The sequence below is a fragment of the Heloderma suspectum genome, chromosome 2, assembly GCF_057233095.1.
Source record: "Heloderma suspectum isolate Gila_16-S chromosome 2, 16-S_ref, whole genome shotgun sequence".
In the NCBI taxonomy this organism is placed as follows: domain Eukaryota; kingdom Metazoa; phylum Chordata; class Lepidosauria; order Squamata; family Helodermatidae; genus Heloderma; species Heloderma suspectum.
The window spans coordinates 130,969,003-130,985,383 of NC_139459.1; the positions used below are offsets into that span (position 1 = coordinate 130,969,003).

General features: G+C 43.7%; 1 protein-coding gene across 1 annotated transcript in view; it reads left to right on the forward strand.

Annotated features, from left to right (window-relative positions):
• LOC146352748 (PH and SEC7 domain-containing protein 3-like) overlaps nucleotides 1–16,381 on the forward strand; it is a 182,203-nt gene that overhangs the window by 15,348 nt on the left and 150,474 nt on the right. Inside the window, exon 3 of the mRNA XM_084834784.1 lies at nucleotides 15,340–16,375. Within this exon, the coding sequence (XP_084690910.1) occupies nucleotides 15,340–16,375 (1,036 nt within the window). The remainder of the gene's footprint in view (nucleotides 1–15,339; nucleotides 16,376–16,381) is intronic.

Sequence of the window (16,381 nt, forward strand, 5' to 3'; positions counted from 1 at the left end):
GCAGATGGACAAGGATCAGAAGGGCAATAGACTCGATTACAGATGGGTTGGAGGTTGGGTAGTGGAGCAGGCAGATGAGAATCCGAGGGCCAGAGGCAAATGCAGAGTCGGAGGCAGGCAGAAGGCAGAATTCAAAGGCAGCAATAGAGCTTTGGAAGGGCAAGAGGCAGATACAAGATGAAAGGCAGGCAAGGGTCACTATCCAAGGCTGCAGTCAAGAAAAGGAAGCTGGAGAGTAGGCAGAGTCCTTGCACTCAAAACAAGTTGCTCAAACTGATAAGCTAGCTTGGCTGCAAGGGCGTTACAAGGTCTGGCTGTGTCCTGATTGGCTTGGAGAGTCAGATGAATTTTCAAGCTGGGAGGTCAGTTGACTCTTTTCAGGTTGGCATGGCAGCCTAGTCTGCCTGGCCTCCCGAGGATCCAGAGCGCTGATGGGTTTGAGATTGACCTTGACACCTTACATCACTAAATGTTAGGAGACCACTCCATGTTACTTTTCTTCTCCCACATCTTGTAATGTTTAGTTGAACACAATGCGCCACTGGTTGTTGGCAGTGGAGACAGTAAAATGACATCACATCACATTTTGTGTTCAGCTATACATTATAAGAAAGGATGGAGGTGGGGTATGGGTGTGGAACAGAAATGGAATGGTGGAAGCGTTGTTTCCCTCTTAACATCTATTTGGACTCTGAGATTCACAATGGATGAAGATGATACATTACAAGTCATAGCTTCCTATGGTGTATGTGTTCATTTCTGTTGTGTTACTCTGTGGTGGGGTCAAAGGTTTTTAAAGTACTACAGAAACTATAAATGGAGATGATAGCATGATGACACACTGCAACCATTGATGACTCACCCTTTCATACTTTTTTCAGAGAGTTGAAGGGTTATCATTCTGTTTCCAGCCTTAGAAACAAGAATGTAAGCTAAAAGGTGGGTGATGCACATTCACTACTGTGTGAGAACAGCAAGGGGCTGGGATCTGGAGAACCATTCAAGTGAAGGCTGCTACTTTCTCACACTGGCCTGGTTTGCACGTAACGCTAACACATGGTTTATTGCCCTACCCAGGGTTTGTCTGGCAGACGATTGAACAAGCCATGATTTGTTTACTCATTCCCTGAGTTGTTGTTTCCCTTCTCCTCCTTCGCCCGCTCCCTTCCTGTATCCCAACGGCTTTTGTGGCACTGTAGTACTGGCATGTAAAGAGGCTGGATTTTTTTTACTGCTCTTACCTGCTGACTCTGTAGCATGGCGAAACAACCCATGAACAACGCACAATTCTGGGTTCGCATGTAACGACAACCCATAGTTTAAACAACCCACAGTTTACAACCTAACAACAAACTGTGGGTTCTTTTCATGGCTTGTTCATGGTTAACAACCCATATCCACGGTTCCGGGTTAGCACGTAACGCCAACCCATGATTCAACAAACTATGGTTAATTAAAACATGGTTTGTCATTATGTGTGAAGCAGGACGCTCTGTCCATAGTTGCCTTCTCCTGTCCATGGAGCAGTTATCTTAAATAATCATGGGTGCTAGTTAGGGTGTGTCTTTAATATTTGTCTGAGTTTGGCAGGCCTGTAGAAACAGCTTCCTCCCCCACCCATCTCACAAGTCACCCACTCCCTTTTTTGGAAATGAAAGAAAGAAGTGTAGGCAAAGAAAACCAAAGCGTATTTATTCACAGTGAAAGGAGAAGAAAGGGCCATTGATTCGTTATGAAAATTTTAAAATGTTGGCGTTCCAAGTGAGGAAAACTCTGAAGTGCCTCATAAGAAATATTTACTGACTTGCTGAGTTTGGCTCGTGTCATGCAGAGTTTTAAAAATTGTGTTTGTTTATGAAACACTATTCTTTGACTAAAATTATTCTGCTTAACCAGCCTATTTATTAGATTAGTAGCGCAATAAACGTACTTAGAACACATACACACTTGGGATGAGGAGAACAGCTGTGTGACTAGATTATATAATAGTAAGGATGTCAACTGATTAAACAACATCTGCCTCTTAACTGATTGATTAAATGAATTTGCATATTACACAAACAATATAGATGGCCTCTGGAGATATTGAAAGAAGTGTAAGATAACTTAAAATGTAATAATCCAAAGCAATCAGATTGAAAGTAGGACTTTCATGTTCTGTTACAGCAACACAGCCTTTAAAAAAAGCGTGTCCTTATCTCTGAGCTCCACTGTTCAAAATTGACTCCCACGGACTGATCAACTAAAGCTTTAGGGCTCCATCCTGTCCAGATAGTTGGCAGCTTCTGAACTTGGAGGCTGCTGAGCATCCAATACATTTCTGCAAGATGGGCAATTTTGCCCGTCTGGCAGTGGCGCCTTAGTGGGGGAGGGAAGGATGCTGGGGTGGCCATAGCGAACAGCGTAATGCTGATGGCCCGGTCTCCTCCCCTCCCCTGAGAACTCTCACTTTTCCCCGACTCCATGCTCCACTTTCTGAGCGCAGAGAGGTAGCCAGCGTGGTTCTCTCTGCGCTAGCTTCAAGGGGGATGGGGATGGGGCAGGAAACATGGTTTCTTGGCTCCAAGCTTGGAGCTGGGAAACCAAACTATCCTATGCGCCCCCCCCCCCCGACGTTGTCTGGTGGGTGTAGGATTGTTTTCCCAGATGATTAATTGATTAACTGAACTGATTAATGCTTGTTGCCTAATGATTCCCCCTCTCCAATAATACCTTATCAACTTAATGGGGGAGGGAACCACATACCGAAACTATTATTTTGAATTCTAATTCTAAAAAATGGTAAACAATTTGGTATCTTTTAATCCCTTTTGTAAGAGGCTTTGAGTCTTTTTCTGAGAAACGTGTCTAATAAAATTAGAACTGAAGCAGATGTCTCTCCTATATTTTTTTGTATAAGGCCTGTATGTTAGAGGTCCTGTAGAGTCCCAAGGCCCAGAAACTTTGTTGTCAGTCTCCCTGATTTAATTTTGAGGTGGATTTTAATCTGCAATTAAAGCTTTAAGGTGATTAGTCACCCTGATTATTTTAAAGTTTGGAGTCCTGCTTATTAAGGTTTAACAGTCAAAATAATTACTCAGATACAGCCAAAGAAGTTAAGTGTGTTTAAGGGCATGGTGCCCTTAATAAATGCATGATTTTCTTTAGTCTTTAAAAAATTAAGGAGAATTCCACCTTCAGACATTTGAGTGACCAAAAGCTCTCTTATGGATAACCACAAAGGTTCATACATTGACTTGGCTTCGCAAAAAAGTTTACTGACATGTGAAAGCCCAAGAGTAAAGTAGATGTGTGCATGTGCTTAAATGGTTTGACTTGTACTCTAGCTTCTAAAAGTTCAAAGCCAGCTGTTTTCATGCAGATCTCCAGGCTAGGACTACAAGCATTCATCAGCAGATCAGTGCTTTAGGTGACTAATCAGCAAAGGTCAATTTTAATTGGTGTGGCTGTAGGTTGAAGGCACAATCCCATGTTGGGAAGGGCCATAGAACATATACACTGCATGCAGGAGGCCCCAGGCTCAATCCTTGGTATCTCCAGATAAAAATCATTTTAAGTAGAAGGTGCTGAGTGAGGCCATTATCTGATACCTTGGTGAGCCCCTGCCTGTCATAATACTCAGACCAATGGACTGAGGGAGTACAAGGCAGCTCCTGTGAGGCAACTTCAGTAGTTGCATGTGACTGCAGTAGGGAATGAGAAAGCAAAACATGGTCTAGGAGAGGGGTGGGGAACCTGGGGCCCTCCAGAATGTTGATGAACTACAGCTCCCATCATTCCTCACCATTGGCCAGGAAAGCCAGGGAATTGGAGTCAAACATCTGGAGGGCCCATGGGAGCTGGAGTCAAACATCTGGAGGGCCACAAGTTCCCCAGCCCAGATCTAGGAGTAATCACTTACAATATAACAAAGCTATCTCACACTTTTGTTAGTTTCTCCACAAGCATCTTGGTTGAGATTTTAGAACTATTTTAAAATTAATTGATTAATTAACTGATAAATAACATTCCGTAATAGGTTGGCAGTCCTACTCTAGACTCTTATGGCTAAGTGGGGGCTCTCCTGGGCTTCTTGCCAGCTGAACATTACTGACTCTATTCCTCCTCTTTCAACTGTTTCTAGCGCTTGCATGCCAGCCTCCTTATTCTGGGAGAGTGGTTGCAGCTAAGCAAAGTAGCTCTAGGTAGATTTGTTTTCAATAGGGTGGCTAATCCAAAAATTATTTCTCGCAACCCTAGGTGCCTCTACTGATGGTGGAGGCTATTCTTGATTCTGATTTTCAGCCAGTAGCCATCTTGGCTATCTGGGCATGGAGCTGAGCCTGAAATAGGTTTTAATATATAGATAAGTAGGATCTGCAGTAAAATGCTGAGCTGTGTGCCCCACAACCCCCATTTTTGTTTCTCAGTTCCATTCCCTATCCCCCCACTCAATCATTCTCTTTCAGGCTCCCTCTTCCTCATTCTCTGTCCTTTCCTTCCTGTTTCCTTCCCCTTTCTCTCTTGTTTGTACTCTGTTGCTCATCCTGGCATCTCCTGTTCCACTTCTGTTCTCCCCCACTTCTTATGTCCTTGTTTTCCCCCACCCTTGTCATTTGCTCTTCTTCTGACTTCTCTTCTGCCAGCCTCCTGCTTCTTTGTCCCTTGCACAACAGCTAGTGCTAGTGCAATGGCTTTTGAAAGCTTGTTGCACAATGCCTGCATGGAGCTGGGGATAATAGTAACCAAACCGGGCATTTAATGAATTAGTACAATGCATGTGCAGTAGTATTTTACGACTTTGCGGGTTGATGTGGGGAAAAGACGTGCCCTTCTGCGGGTCTGGGTTTAGTTTTTTTAACCCCTGCATACCATGGTGTTCCCCCAGGCATGCTGGTATGTCCATTTTAATTATGGGTGATCCCCGTTTTGGCACCAACCCTGTTGGCTTGGGCCACTCAAATTCAGCATTAGACAGAATGATATCTTCTCCTTTTCCTAGTAGTTCCCCTAATATTTTCCTCTTTTTATTTTGCTTATTAGACTGATTTTTAATTTTTTTTTTTTATGAATTGGTTTCCATTGTGGTGGTTGACATTTGAACCCTGAATTGTGTGTGTGTGTGTGTGTGTGTGTGTTTTAAGTGCAATTGAAATTGTTATTGCCTTGGTGGCCTAACAAGCAAACACTGGCATGCCCATACTGTCTTAGTGTTATATATAGGGACCATACCTTAGACTTTAAGCAGTCAATGCTCTGTCAGTGAAACTCCCATCAAAATAATTTTCAGCTCATAATAGAATTAAGCTGCAATCCTATACTGACTTATCAGGTAGTAAGCCCCACTGAACTTACTTCTTCAGTGAGACTTACTTCTGAATAGACATGTATAGGATTATGCTGTTAGTGTCCTAGCCTGTTTCTAGGGTAGTTGCTTCAGGGACTAAGTTACCTCCTTTACTAACATCACAATAATTGGGCAAAAGTAATCTTTTACATGTTGCGTTCTTCAGACACTATAATATTTATGATGGAACCCTATGCATGCATGTCTACTCAAAAGTTAGTCCCACTGAATTCCATGGGACTTGCTATCAGGAATGTGTGCATAGAATTTCAGTCTTAGTGCTGGATTTTCTCCTGTTAGAAGAGTAATTCCATAATTCCATCCATTAGGTTAGTGCTTCAAAGTGATATTTGTAAAGTGGCTAATGAAGCCCTCTCTCTCACTGCAATATATCTACCATCAGGGATTTTGTGACTTTATTTAATGTATATTTTAAAAAGTACTATAGGTTTCATAGCTTTGTTTATAATGCAGAATGATTCTGTCAGTGATTGCAAAAATGGAATTTACCTGTACCATCATTTTTTCTGGTTAGCCTTGTTATCTATGAAACTATCCTCCCTGCACTTCCTATAGCTAGGCTACTTTTCCCTCCTCTCCTATAAACTGTGGAACCTCTGGTTTTGTCTCAGTAGGCATCCACCAAAGCAGCACCCACACCCAATTCAGGAAGCTGATGACTTTGTTGTAACTTGCAAACGGCTTGGAACAAATCCTGAAAGGGTTTGACAGGAGTTGGGTTGGATTACTGTAGCCAATCAGTGTAGAGAAATTTGGTTATTTGCAGCATGGCTAATACATTGTGCACATCATGTATTTTGCATGCATGGCTTTTAATGCAAATCCTTCTATTTGGATTGGTTCTGGCTCATTGGGGAGCTTTAATTAGCCAACCAGAGCACAAGGGATTGCAGCAAAGGCTGTAGAATGATGGCCATCTACTCCATTGCAACACTCAGAACGGCACTGAGGGTTCAGTTTTAAGAGAGCCCAAGACACAGCAGTTGGGGAAATGGCATCAGGGAGCAGAGATATGTGTTGCCTGCTTCCTTTTCCAAAGCATGTTCTTGAATTGAGTGTAGCACCCACACCCGATTCAGCAAATAGTTGCAGAAAAGGTAGGGAAGGAGGCAGTTAATTGTGTCTCTTTCTCCACCCTGATTTAAGCAGCCAGTTGGCAGGTTGATATGGGAACTGTGACCCAACGGGTGTGCCAGGCCTAGCACAGTCAAAAACAGAGGGCCAAACCCCCATGGGCTGTCCAGGAACTCACTAGGCCTCATTCTTCCTCCCTAGCTGTGCCTTAGCAGTTTATTTTTTTATTTAGTTTCAGGCAGGGAGAAAGGAAATGGCAGCGGTGGCGATGACACAGTTTCTGGTGGGGAGTGGAAGGAGCTGGAACAGGCTGGGAGCGGGGGAACAGAGTGGAGGGTGGCATAGGCAAAGGCACAGAGAAATGGGAAGGAAGGTGGCAAGTCCCAGCTCTGTGGAGCTTGGGCCTCTGCCCTAGACCAGGGCACAGAACCCCAATCTGGCCCTCCTGGGGTCCCAATCTGGCCCTCCTGGGGTCCCAGTCCAGCCCTCCGGGTTTCCCCTGGTGGCCATGCCCCTTTCCCCAGCCCTACCTCTTTCCCCCCAACCACCGATCATTTGGTAGTTGCCCAGCTTTTGTGCAGTCTCCCTCTGCCCACTGTCCCCATTCTGAAAGGTTGAAATGCCTCTCCTAAGGCTTAGCTGCTGGCAGCAAGAGCTTCAAGCTAAAATATGCTGGCATTTTTGGCCCCACTCCCTTTTGCCTTCAGCCCCACCCACCACTGGAATGTGGCCCCCAAGAGCTGCTCTGAAATAGAATTTGGCCCTCAGGGTTCAAGAGGTTCAACATCCTTGCCCTAGACTCTCTTATGGAGCTAGGGCTGTCTCTGTGTTGCCTCCCAGCCCAAACTAGACGTACATGGGCCAACTAGACATGCTCATGTCGGTTTGGCTATAAAGTGGGGCTGGTTTCTGAGACGCTTCCTAGACTGAACAGAACATGGATCAGGGTGGGAGCAAAACCTGCCCCTCCCCTTGCCTTACCTCCTGCTGCTCCACTGTTCCGGAGCTGTTCCTCCAGCTTACCTCTGATACCAGAAGTGAGCTGGGCTGGGAGGAAACTGCTTCAAATAGCGGAGTGCAGGGAGCGGGGGGGGGGGGGAGAGCAGCCTTTGCTGCAGTCTCTTCCCTCCTCCTAAACTCCTTTTAGTCTAAGAAGTGTTTTAAAAGCCACCCCTGCTTTATAGCCAGACCAGCACACATACGACCAACACGTGCATGTCTAGTTTGGTCCATGGTTGTCTTCTCTTCCCCCTCGATGTTGTGGCTGACTCTGTCAATCTGTCATTTTGTCCACTTGCTTGATAAGAGGAACAGTTCCTCTTGGACCCTTCGCTCAAACTGTCTTGAATGAGGCATAAGTATGTGTAAGCAGACAAATTAGAAACATTTGTGGGCTGATGAATTGTTTAATTGCACAAGGCTGGTTCCATCTTGGGCTGCATTAACAGAAGCATAGTGTCCAGATCACAGGAAGTAATTGTTCCTCCCTATTCTGCACTAGTCAGGCTGCATTTGGAGTACTGTCTCCATTTCTGGGCACCCCATTTTAAGAAGGGCATTGACAAGTTGGAGCACATCCAGGGAAGAACAGCCAGGATGGTGTGGGGTCTGGAAACCAAGTCCTGTGAAGAACGGTTGAAACAGCTGGGTATGTTTAGCGTGGAGAAGAGAAGATTAAGGGGAGACATGATAGCGGTGTTCATTCAGCAGATGGAGCAGACTTGTTCTCTGTTGCTCCCGAGGGCAGGACTAGAACCAACGGGTAGAAATTACAGGGAAGCAGATTTCGGAGAAATTTTCTAACAGTAAGAGCTGTTCAGTAGCAGAACAGATTGCTTTGGGAGGTGATGGGTTCTCCTTCGCTAGAGGTATTTAAGCAGAGGCTGGATGGCCATCTGTCAGGGATGCTGTAGCTGCACCCTGTAGTGCAGAGCCTGCATTGATCAGGGGGTTGGACTAGATGATCTCTGGTGTACAACTCTGTGATTCTAGCTGGATTTGCATATTGTAGCTACCTGACTTTCTTGTAATTTCCCAAAATAATAGCAATATTAATAGTTTTATATTAGTACCAACTACTCCCCATTCAGCTGTGTTCCCCAATCAGGCTTCCTTTGCCCCACTAATAGAATCTATCATATACAATTAATAACATGCATTTTTTCCTGCTGCTTAACTGAGAAGTATTAGTGGCATTCTTTTTCCATATTTTTTTTTCTAATCACACTACTATTTACAAGGTTTTGTGTGCTTTGCACTGGCAAAATTAAATTATGTGCTAAGAATTCCGTCTTCTTAGCGCAGAACTTAATTTTGCCAGTCTCTTTGCAAAGAACACTGAATTCTATAACCTTTATAATTTGCAGATAACAACAATAATTTGCACTGGTTTGTCCTGCTCCTTTTACTACTTTGCTTGGTTACTCATGGGTAGGGCAGTGAGTGATGCACAGTGGCTGAAACCCCACCCCAAGCACTGGAGATCTTACTCAACTGACCCTTCAACTTCGAAGATTTTAGCAAGCATAGTCCATGTGCTTTCAGTCATATCTCTGAAGCCATAAGGACTGGAAACTTGCTTTTAAAAAAAAAGAAAAAGAAAGCTGATATTCTGTACCCAGTACTCTATTTTGCACTTTTTCTCTGCTCCCACAAAGTTGCAACATACATACAACTCAAGCTATTTATCTTTAATTCTGTGCACATATGTATGAACAAAATGCATAACTATTTGCTAAATTATTTAGAGTTCATTTTTAAAAAACGTAATTTAGGAACAGCACAGGGGTATGTGGTGACAAACTATAGAGAGCCTGCTTTCACGTGTAAGTTTATCAAAGAAAATGCTCTGTTATGCTAAAATGCCATAATTGTGCCTCTGTTGTTGTGTAGCTGGTATAAATTGCACATGGAACTGCCACTGTTTCCTTTTGTTTGGTTTCTGCTTATGATGGTGATGCTTACAAGGAGTAAAATTAACTGCCGTTAATCATTTAATGTCGCCTTAAAATCATATCCAGTAGATGTTGTATAAAAAGAGAGAGAGAAAAAGCTTAGTGTAGCTGTTCTGCTATGAGCTGCTGAGGTGGGCTCATCTTCAGCCATAGCCGGAATGAGACTGCAGTCCTCTCTCCAGTTTCATAATGCTGAGAATGCTTCCATTTACATCACCGTGTGCAATGCAGGGCAACTGGGCTGCTGCCGCCAGGAAATTTGAAACTATTCTGATTCCAGTTGACTTAGAACGGCAGCAATTGAATTAAGCCTGTATCCTTATTAGATAAACTGATGATCTGTGTGTTTTCCTTTACCAATGGGTAACTGCTGGAGCTACAGTAATCTCTGTGAGTAGTCAGCTTCTGTTCAACAAAATTATAATCTATGTGTTCAGTGAGATGATAGGGTATTATAGACACACGCTCGCACCCACAACATGTGTGTAAAATACTAGTCCTCTCATTTCCTAAGATTTGTGATGTGTTTTGCTTCCTAGGCTAGTGTTGATTATTCCACCGCTGGGCTGCCTGTGTTCGTTTTTTAATTTTTTTCACTGATTGGATCTTTACGTGTAAGATGGATCATGTATATCTCTATTCCAGTGCTCCATCAAGTTATAGATTCTTAAAAACACCAGTCATCAGGAAGACACCAGCTGCTTCCAGGCTATATTTGCTTCAGCAGTTCAGCTTTCTCATGCTGTTGTATACCTCCAGGCATTAAATGTGTTATCAAAAGAAACAAAACTTAAATGGGGGAAATACATAGCAAAATGGTTACCTGGAAGGGGTGGAGTGTATGTGGAGAGTTTACCCAGTTCCGTTTCAATGTGTATGATTTTCCTCCTTCTCTTCAATGGAGGAGGTCCTAAATTTTTCTGCACCTTTTCTAGTGTTGCTTGTGAGGCAGTTATATTGGTGTGTGTGTGTGTGATGGGGGGAGAACAGATTGATGCGATATGCCCGTTGCTTTAACAAGACATGATGCTGTGTGGCTTGATGGGAATGAGGGAGGAGTTTCCCTTAAAGGGCTTGAAGCTCTTTAAAGCTTTGCTACCTGAATGGGGTGATGCACAAGACTCTTTGGCAGTAGCAAGGGAATTTTAAAGAAGAGAATGGTTCTTATCAGTGGGTGGCTGGAATAATAACATTGCTGTGAGGCTGGCTGTACAAGAGCACAATGAAGCCAGATCACAGCACTGTAGCTTTTATTCTGTGCTAAGTGCAAATGAAATTGGACATTGATAGTGAGATTATGTTTGCTCTTTGTTTCTGCTTAACAAATAGTAAACTGTTGGAACCTTAATTTAAGATGAAGCCACACCATACTGCCTGGCATTAAATAATAATAGCCCTTAACATCTGCATTGGACTTTTGACTATTGTAAGTGCTTTGCACTGCCCTAGTTCATACATAATGGTGGCAAATTGTGGCTTAATTAACCCACGATTTGCTGCAGCATGTGTCCAGTGCATGCCGATTCTGCTTTGCATAATCAGCTTCAGATCGGCCTGATTGGAGGTTGATTCTTGACATGCACACCCGGATGCTATGGGTTAATTGTGGGTTAAACAACCCACAGTTAACGGAAGAACAAATTGATTATGCAGGATGGGAGTGGCATGTAACAGTCACACACTGTGGCAAATAATCAGGGGCTAATTAACCCATGATTTGCCAACGTTACGTGCAAATGAGGCCATTAGGTTGAAATTAGGGATGGGTGAACATGCAATATTTGAGCTCACTGAGGTTCTCCATATTCTTCTTCAAAGTTTATTTTGCCTTGTTTGCATTCCCAAGCAGAATTGTATTTTTTTCCTATTGGGGAAACCTACATTTTTAAAAGCGTGCATTTCTTTACAATTGAAAATGTGCATATTCCCAATGGGAAAAAGACACTGGTGTTTGGGAATGCAAATGAAGCACAACAAACTTTGGAGACCTTCAATGAGCTCAGACATTGCATGTTTGCCCATTCCTCATCCCAGCATTTGAAAACAGGTCTTATCCCTGGTAAATCTTGGCCTGCAGTAGGCCCTGTGTTTCCTTTCCTTCAAGGGATTCAGAGATCATAAACAGGGCTTACAGATAGGCTCCCATCCACATGCTGGATAGGCCAGGGTTAGGCAACTTCATGCTCTCCAGTAGGTTAGGACTACAACTCTCATAAGCCCCATCTAGCACAACCAGTGGTCAGGGATTATGGGAGTTGTAGTCAAAACCTCTGGAAGACACCAGGTTGCCTACCCCAGGCATAGGCCCAGACCTGTTTTAGCTTGGGAGATGAAACAGCAGCATTTTCCTTCAGGCCACTGGTTGTCTCAGCTGAACTAGAATTGGCAACGTTCCTTTTTCCCCTTTACTGGCCCTGATCTTTGTCCTAATAAACAACAGCATGACATGAGTTTTAGCTGGTGGGACTTTTCCTGAAATGGTGATAAAGTGATAGGAAAAGATTTGTAGGCCTAATTTTGGCTCAGGGTCAGGTAGGGATGCTCTAGGATTCTGCTTGGTCTGCATTTTGAAGTGAACTGACTTGACCTGCACCTTGGACAAATGTGCAGATCAGAATGCAGTTATCCTTCAGATTTCGCTTGTCTCTAAATTTTGTGAGACCGACTGGAAATCCATGGCCCACAGCGTGAGAAACACTGCCACAGGGGAATAACAGAGCCTTTCCTTCAGTGTGCATGTAGTCCATTATGGGGTACGGGAGACCTGTGTGTGCCTCTCATATCCCCATCCAGCCTTAATCCCCATCACTCTATGCAAATTCCTTGTGCTTCAGAGCACAAGGAGCATCTGTTGAGGCAAGAGGGAAGCCTAGATGAGAGGCGTGCACAGGCCTCTCAGTAGCGGCTGGGTATGCCAATGCACTGAGAGAGGAAAACAGGTCTTTGTTATATACCACTGGGACACCTCTGCATAGAGGAAAAGATTGAGCTCAATGCATCTTAAAGTAGTAACGTAAACTTAGGTTGGTCAAGGAAGCACACATTACATCAGATTCACATATAATTTCATCCCTGCCACCCCAATTGCAGTGTGTTTTTCTTCTCACCCCCCCTTCTGTCCCCTCCCCATTTCAAAACTTATACCCCTGGCTAATATTTATTTGAAGGTCTAGATATGTTTCAGACAGAAGGCTTTCTTGAGGGAATAAATATTGTCAAGAAACAAGCTCTGTCCTTTAAGCATCTGATCTGGAAAGAGCATTTTTATCAGAATCAGCGAATAACACTGTGAAATGTACCTTTCGCTGTGGTTACCCATTTATGGCTTTCCCCATTTCCTTGCAGTAGAAGGCCTACCTCGTGCGTTGCAGATACAATAGGACGTTTTTTTTAAAATTGACAATGAAAATTAACCACTGGTAGGATGCAAAATCGTATGAGCTCACAGGTGGCCATTGTTTCATCCTAGATGATTTTGTCAATATACGTTCAGGTCCACTTGAAGCATTCCCTAAGCAACAATTGTTTCGTTGTCCTGTAGCAGCTATTCAACACAGGACATTGTGATAAACTAAAGAAAGCTGCATATCAATAGGGTTCCAGTCAGCAAAGAGAGCTCAGTAAACAGTGGCTAGGCTAGTTAGCTAGGAACCAGGATGTCACTGCTTTAAAGCTCGCTTCTGCTATGATCTCACTAGGGTTCAACTTCAACTTCACTTGGGGATGTGCAGGGTCAGTGGTGAACAAAATTTTTGTCAGGCAATTCAGGCCAGTCAAAACATGTGGGCTGCCTCCTTAAAGGTTGTTCTATGGATTATTGAGATAATGAACACTCAAGAAGCATTAAGTTGCTGCTGCTGCTGCTGCAGCTGCTGTCATCGTCGTCACTGTTGTCAACCTAGTAACTAAACCGCTGTTTAATTGTCCTTTGCACAATTCTTGATACTTTGCCTATCAAAAAAGAATCCCTTAAACTTGGCCCTCAGATAAAGTGCTCTGTGGCTTCTATTTACATACAATTGAAACCAGTGTTGTATCGGAACAATGGGTGCTACTGGATGCTGATCTCCTTTTGGAAATCTAGCCTGTTGGTTTTCTAAATAGTTCAGTTTTCACCAATCTGAAAAGCAAAATAGTATAAAGCTATCATTCTAGGTAGCACCGGGGACAGTTTTGTCCTTTAACATTTACTATGTATAGTGCCCCAAAACAGCATCAACAAAAACAAATCATGTGCCACTAATACAGTATTTGCCTTTGGCTGCACTATCATTTTAAATAACATTAACAGTGTAGTGATGCAAGCTAATGGGGTAACTTAGTTTGGATCTAATAAGTTTATTTGTGTTTATACAAGGTGTGGATGTGAATGATAGCTCTCTGGCATTAGGACAGAGTCTTCAGTAGGACTCAGGACAGTCTTACCCAACCCGGTGCCATCCAGATTTTTTTTAGGTCAAAACATCTGGAGGGCACCAGGTTAGGGAAAGCTGCCTCAGGAGAACTCTGCAGATCACATTGGTCCTGTTTGCACATACATTTATCAGCTGCTTCACTATGATGAGTTTCCCGTGCTGTTGTGGTATCTGATTGGATGGCCAATTTCTACCTATTGTCTCCTGATTCCATGGGTTGACCCTGCTCACATGGTTCAATATTTACAAGTGTATCAAAGTGATGTGGGATCTCACCATAGAGAAGTTGCTTCCCGCAAATAATGGGGGCAACGTTGCAGGAACAACCTTAGTTTATTGTAACCTTTCCACACCAGTATGAGTTTTTGTGTGCCTTTTCTATGCTAATTTGCTGCTTGGGATTTGTGATAGACTGGCTTTCAAGAGCCTATTGATGCTACAAAGATATATTAGGTTTATAGAGAGTCCACAGAACTTGGCTTGGTGTAGTGGCCAGCCATTATTTGTGGCTGCTACTGACCCTGGGGTCTCTAATGGGGTAGACACCTCTCTTGGTACTGACCTGGTTCCTTGTCCCTCTTGATTTGATGTTATTTCTTAAGATTTTTTTTTTAAAAATAAAAACATTACTTGGGAAGCTGGCATGCTGTAAAATGAAGTGCTGCCCTCTGGCACCATCTTTATTTGCATTTAAGAGAGTAGTTTTGTGTTTTGGAGCTCTGCCTTGGACTTAGGTTCTTGAGCAAGTTACTTTTCTTTTAGTCTCACCAGTTTGCCTTCTAGGAAATCAGTGTTCTGTGACTGGCCATGCCCACCATGGCAGCCATTTTATGAATGGGTAAGCCCCTCCCGCCCCTGACACTCCCTCAAAATTCCAAATGTGCCCACTGGCCGAAAAACGGTGACTGACCTTTCCCAATTGCTTCAGTCCTATGGCATGTGAGAGAACTCTGAGGAAAGGAGGGATCCTTGCCTCACACTGAGCATTTCCAGAGGGTCATACAGTGCTTCTCCACTGCTGCCTTCGGTGAAAGCCCAGCAGGATAGGAAAGAAACTGCCTTTCCTTTCCTTTTCTCTGTGGAGGAAAGGAGGGGTGGTTTCAATCTCTTGTTGCCTGGTGTTTGCAGGAAACACCCATGACATAGAAGGGCATCTTTGTGTGGGATGAGGCAGAGGTGCTTGCTGCTGGCAAGCAGATGAGTGGATTTATGAAGCTGGTTTAAATGCCATAGCTTCCTTCAAAGTGTCTTGGGAATTTTAATTCAGAGAGCTCTGGTTCCAGAGCTCCTGGAGAGACGGAATGACTGTTAAATGAATTTAAGCCTTGTGTAAATCTGTCTGTAGGCTGCTTTGACTTTTCTAACTTGGACTTCCAAAATCCGTTGCTGTCCCAAACCTCAAAGCTGCGTTAAAAACAAGCCCGGTAATAAAGACTAAATAAGAAATGACATCATGCAAAAGGGACCAGAATGGAACGTTGTTTCTGTGTAACTGGAATGCAGGCAGAATATTAGTAATGGAATTAAGGACTTGCAATTTTTTTTGCAGGTGGCCATGGAGGTAGCACGGTCCTCCCACACAATGTCACCAACGAATTCCCGGAATATGGGACTGTGGAAGAAGAGGCCAAGACATTGGAAATGTTATCTGAGATTCATGGAGAGGCTATAACGTGTGCTTCAGATGTGCAGCTGAGTGATCCGCTGTTTTGTGAGCCTCATGAGAATGGCAGCCCTGGAGATGGAGTGAATTTGTTTTCTGAGGGGTTACAAGTACCCTCCAGAGAGGAAGAACTGTCCCAAACAATTGACAAACTGAGTGAGAGTGCAAAAATCCCTGAAGATTTAGAATCTGAAAAAGCACACGGTGGAGAGAAGAATGCTTTTGGTTCAGAGATGCAAATGGAAAAAGAGAGGAGGGCTGGCAGAGTGTTTGAAGAGGCAGCCAGAGAGAAAGTTCTTGCGGGCCAAGAAAAACTTACAGAAATGCCTTTTTCATCTGAAGTAACAGCAGAGAGAAAGTTGTACTGGATCACAGAAGAGGACTCTATGGTCTTAACTGTGGAATTACAACCCGAGACCTTGCAAGCTGCTGATGGTGGAATTGAGGAGGTCCACAAAATGTGTGAAACAAGTTGCCATATACCTTTGGCAGGGTCAGAGTGCAGAGATGAAGGTACTGCTGGTGTTTCTGGTGGTGCATGGGCAGACTTTGAGCGGGAGTTTTCTGGGTTTGATCCAGAAAAAGTAGAAAGAGCCTCCGAGAGGAGGATGTCAAAAGAGACAGCTGTGAGCAAACACGTTGAATTTCAAGGAGTGGAAATCCTTTGGATACAAAAAGCAGAGGAGCACAAGGGAATGGAGCACTCTGAGAATGATGGTGCAGAAAGGAGAACATTCTCTAGTATATCAAACCACCACACTCCATCCACAGCCTCACCTGAATTAGTTGAGCGCCCTTGGAATGTGTCCTGGGAGAACTTCAGGCCTTTAGCTTCGCTGGCCGAAGGTGGAGAGGATGAAGTCTTTGTAATAGAAAAAAAGAACTGGATTCAGGAGAGGAGGTCTGCACCAGACAACGAAAGGTAAAA